Source organism: Echinops telfairi, unplaced genomic scaffold, assembly GCF_000313985.2.
Source record: "Echinops telfairi isolate 266 unplaced genomic scaffold, ASM31398v2 ScPeMD7_7469;HRSCAF=8507_1, whole genome shotgun sequence".
Taxonomy (NCBI): domain Eukaryota; kingdom Metazoa; phylum Chordata; class Mammalia; order Afrosoricida; family Tenrecidae; genus Echinops; species Echinops telfairi.
Window position 1 is genome coordinate 31,963,597 of NW_022111373.1, and position 4,407 is coordinate 31,968,003.

The window sequence follows — 4,407 nt, forward strand, 5'->3', positions numbered from 1 at the left end:
CGGCCGCCGCAGACATGGGCTGCTTCTGCGCGGTGCCCGAGGAATTCTACTGCGAAGTTTTGCTCCTGGACGAGTCCAAGTTAACCCTCACCACCCAGCAGCAGGGCATCAAGGTAGGCGGGCGCTGGCGGGGGTCGCGTTCCGGGGGTGGGGGGCGGCCGGCCGACTCCCCGGCTTTGTTTGGGGACTGTCAGCGCGCGGGCCGGCGGCTGCGGCGCGCGCTCGGGCGGCCGGTGGACGCGGCGGAGCGGGGTGACGCTGAACCCCTCGGAGAGGGAGGTCGGACGTTCAAAGCGACGGCCCGCTCGGACCCGGCAAGTCTTCCCGGCACCCATCTCCGCGGAAAACACCCGATCTCCTTCTCCACCTGCATTTCCCAGAGACGCAGATTGTGTATTAATGCTGTACCCCACCCCAGTGTGGAAGGCATGATCTGACTCGGGTTTGTAGACTTTTTTTACCACCCCGCATAGGTGACTTCGGGAAATAGACTAGTTTCCTTGCTGACACACCTTCATTGGGTTGTAGCGATTAGGTTGCCTGGTTTTGTAAGTGTGTGATGCTTCCCTTGGGCGGAAAATAGTTTCCCTTTCATAAGTAAACTGGCTTTATCCCCACATTAAGTAAGCGTCGCTCAAAGTGACTCAGTAATAATCTTGCTCCTTTTTGTACATCATTAAAATGCAATTACTACTATTAACCTGAGAACCCAAACAAAAAGGCTGCGGGAGCTTGCAGAGGTCTACTTCCCTGCTAACCAAACCTAAAGGTTAACAGTTCAAATCCACTGGCCCCTCTGCAGGAGAGCGATGAGGCTTACCCGCTCCGTAAAGATTTTCGTTCTCGGTAACCTTGTAATGTGAGCGCTGGAGTTGGAATGCACTCGATGACAGGGGGTTAATGTTTACAGTTGATAACCTGACAGAAGAGCGACTGTTCGTTCCCCTTTTTACCTTTTGCAACAAACCGGAAGGTGATCAGAATCATTTTGCTGTATTGTTTCTCTTTTCCCCTCCGTTTTAAAATCACTGAGGCATTTCAGATAATGAAGCAGCCGAGTCTGAAAGGACTGAGAATTCGAGTACAAGCCCTCACGTATCCTCTCAGTCTTGTCATCTCTGAAGTTCTTGTAACGGGGTAGGCCCAGGGCATCTCCCTGTATGAATCAGTGAATAATTACCACGTTTATGAAGCTTTATGCACACTAAAGTTACTGTTGCTGGCTAAATATTTTAGCTTTAATAATGCCGTTGTGAGTGAACAGAATTATAATTCCTGAGGTGTCGTCTCTTTGAGGGAGAGGAAGGGGCAAGAATGATCAATTACAGCTACAACAGCAATACTCTCCTGTTGCAAAATTATTTTGAATATTGTTTCCTCAGTTATTATAAGAATCAAAAGTAAATCAGAGCCTCGTTTAGCATTTCAAGGCCAAGAATATTAACAGGAAGGTGTTTATATTTTATTTCCAAGTGTTTTTTTAAAATATAAATAATGTGAGGACTTTGAAATTTTATTATCATCCATGAAATTTTTGAGGTGTGTGTGCTTCTGCATGTATTGTGGTATAATATACTGATGTGTATGTGTATACATATATCAAAAGAAAACATGTCACACACCAAAAAAATATGAGAGAAAGAAAGAAAAAGAAAGAAATGGGGGGGAAAGAGCTTACTTTTCAAAATGATGCAGTATTCTGTAGTATGAATCAAACAGGCAAGACAATCACAAAAGAGTCCAAACTTCTTGATAATGCCTAGCATGCTTGTTTGTTTGGGGGTGGAAATGTTAGAAAAAACATGACTGATGACCTGATACAGGAACAACAAAGAAATCTTCCTGAAGTGCAGAGTGGCAAGTCATCTGGCGTGTGAGCTTCCTCCTTAATCATGAAGCCATGCCCCTGTCAGTTGTAGAATGTCACATTATTCTTTCAAGAGAGCAGCCGAGACTTGGGATCAAATGGAATAATCTTGTCAAGAGAAACAAGAATCAAAAATCCTGATCCATAATTACTTTTTAAAACTCACTGGTGCTTATCTTGTTTTACAAGTAGGTTGAAAATCAGTGAGTAATTCACAGTCAATAGCAAATTCCTAATACTGTTATTTTGGATATATGCCATATTGCTAAACTATAATTTAAGCAGGCTTTTGTTGGAAGCAATCATTTTGCAACAGGTTTGGCCTCTTTCCGTGACACAAAAGCATGCCACAGTGATTTTGACCTTATGGAATAAAACATCAGTCAGTCCTGTGTCATCCTCACAATTGTTATGTTTGGGCCCCTTAGTATAGCCACTGTGCTAATCCATCTCATTGAGAGTCTCTCTCATTTTTGATGCCCTTCTTTACCAAGCACGATACCTGTGGTAGTTACATAATCTGGTGTCAGTTTGAGGATTGAGTGTAGGGGTGGAATCTAGGCTGTCAATCAGGATCTAGCTAATGAGGCCTCTGCGTGGGCATGGTCTTCCCCTAAGGATTCTGGGAATTCCTGGATTTCCTTCTTGAAAGGCGGGAGATACTCTCTACTCACAAGATACGTGGAACTATGCTAGTGCCCTGAGCTAGAACAGCCACGTGGAGACCCCTGCCAGCACTGAGATACTTAAAAAGACACAGGATCTACAAGACTTCCCACCCACTGGCTTATGATCTTCCTGCATTCGGCATCATTGCATGTGTTTCTTGAGTCTGAAGAGGACTTTATAGATTGGTATCTGACATAAATGGGCTCATATTGGACTTATGGACTTGATCTGGACTGGGCTGGGATGTTTTCACAATATTCAATTGTTCTTGTATATAAAGCTCTTTCTTATACACATGTGAGTGTGTCTATGAATTTGTTTCTCTAGTCCACCTGGACTAACGCAATACCCTATACTGCATTCTCAACTCAAACTCACTGCCATCAAGTTGAGTCCAACTCATAGTGACTCTGAAGGACAATGAACTGCCCCTGTGCGTTTCCAAGACTGTAACTCTTTTTGGGAGTAGAAAGTTTCATCTTTCTCCTCCAGAGTCCTGGTGGTTTTGAACTCCTGACCAAAGCTTCACCCAGTACACCACCAGGGTTTCTTCTACTGTATTAGTTAGATGAAATTAACACCTAGGAGCTCCAGAGGTGCTGTAGGGTCGGTGGTTCAAACCCACCAGCTGCTACTTGACAGAAAGATGAGGTTATCTGTTCTTATGAAGGTTTGTACCCTTGGAAACTCCTAGGGTGACTCTGAATTAGAATATACTCGATTCTGGTTTTAGTTTGTAAATGAAATGAACAATTATTTCAAATAGCCTATTTCTATTATTATAGTGTTACTCCTGGGATGGTACATTTGATAATTTTGGTTATTGCTACTTAAAGTAAAAATTAAGTTTGAGACTTTAGTTATGCTTATATTTCACCCGGAACTGAAATAGGAACATTTTGATTACTTTTCCATTTTTCAGGAATATTTCTAATGTTTATTTTGAGGTGACCCCTTTTCCTATTCTATCCCCAGTTCAAGGAAGATAGCTAATTTTTTTTTAAAAGCATTCACACATTTTATCCCTTAATTGGAGGTATGTTGCTGATTCTTAAATAATTAAGAACGTGCTTGCATTGGTTTCATAATGCATGGTGAACTGAAAAAGGTTAATTATAATAAATTAAGGCAGAAGGTTGAGACAGTTAAAAATTATTTTCATGTGTGCTATTTTTAAATGTTAACATGGTGTTCCTTATAAATAGCATACAAATATTTTTGAAAACCTTTTGGATTTATCTAAAAACCGAATTACAGATTGCAATGTTAGTTAAAGAGTGATTTTCTGCAATTTAGATAAAAGTTTTTTCATTGACTTCAAAAACTGAAGATGTGTGTCCACAGAAAGTCTTTCACATTTTTTGTGTTAGGGATGGGTAACATTGAACTGGAAAATGGTTTTCACTTAAAAATGTGGACAGAAAACAAGACAGAGCAAAGATAAGATAGGCAGGATAAACATTCTGGAGGAGAAAACAACGGGACCGATGGCTCTGGGAGGCAGGGGTGTTAACAAATCCAGGGATAAGTGATCTAAAATTCATTGGGGGAAGGAGGGTGTAGGAGGTCTGGTATGGCTTGATCAAGGGCAATGTAACCAAGAGAAATTACTGAAACCCAAATGAAGGCTGAGCATGAGAGTGGGACAAGAAGAAAGTAAAAGGAAACAGAGGAAAGAACTAGGGGGCAAAGGTCATTTACAGAGGTCTAAATACAGGTATGTACACATGTAAATATATTTATATATGACGATGGGGAAATAGATCTTTGTACATATATTTATTGGTTTAGCATTAAGGTAGCAGATGGACAAGTACTACCTCAACACAAGAACACTTTGTGGCATTCTATGATGTTCACCTTCCCGACAC

At 41.6% G+C, this 4,407-nt stretch overlaps 1 protein-coding gene across 2 annotated transcripts in view; it reads left to right on the forward strand.

The window, feature by feature from the left end:
• Positions 1–6: 6 nt before the first annotated feature.
• Positions 7–4,407, forward strand: part of LOC101661196 (band 4.1-like protein 4A) — a 186,737-nt gene continuing 182,336 nt past the window's right edge. For both annotated transcript variants that reach the window (XM_045285089.1, XM_030888909.2), the window contains exon 1: positions 7–113. In XM_045285089.1, coding sequence (XP_045141024.1) covers positions 15–113 — 99 coding nt within the window. In that variant the 5' untranslated portion in view covers positions 7–14. The remainder of the gene's footprint in view (positions 114–4,407) is intronic.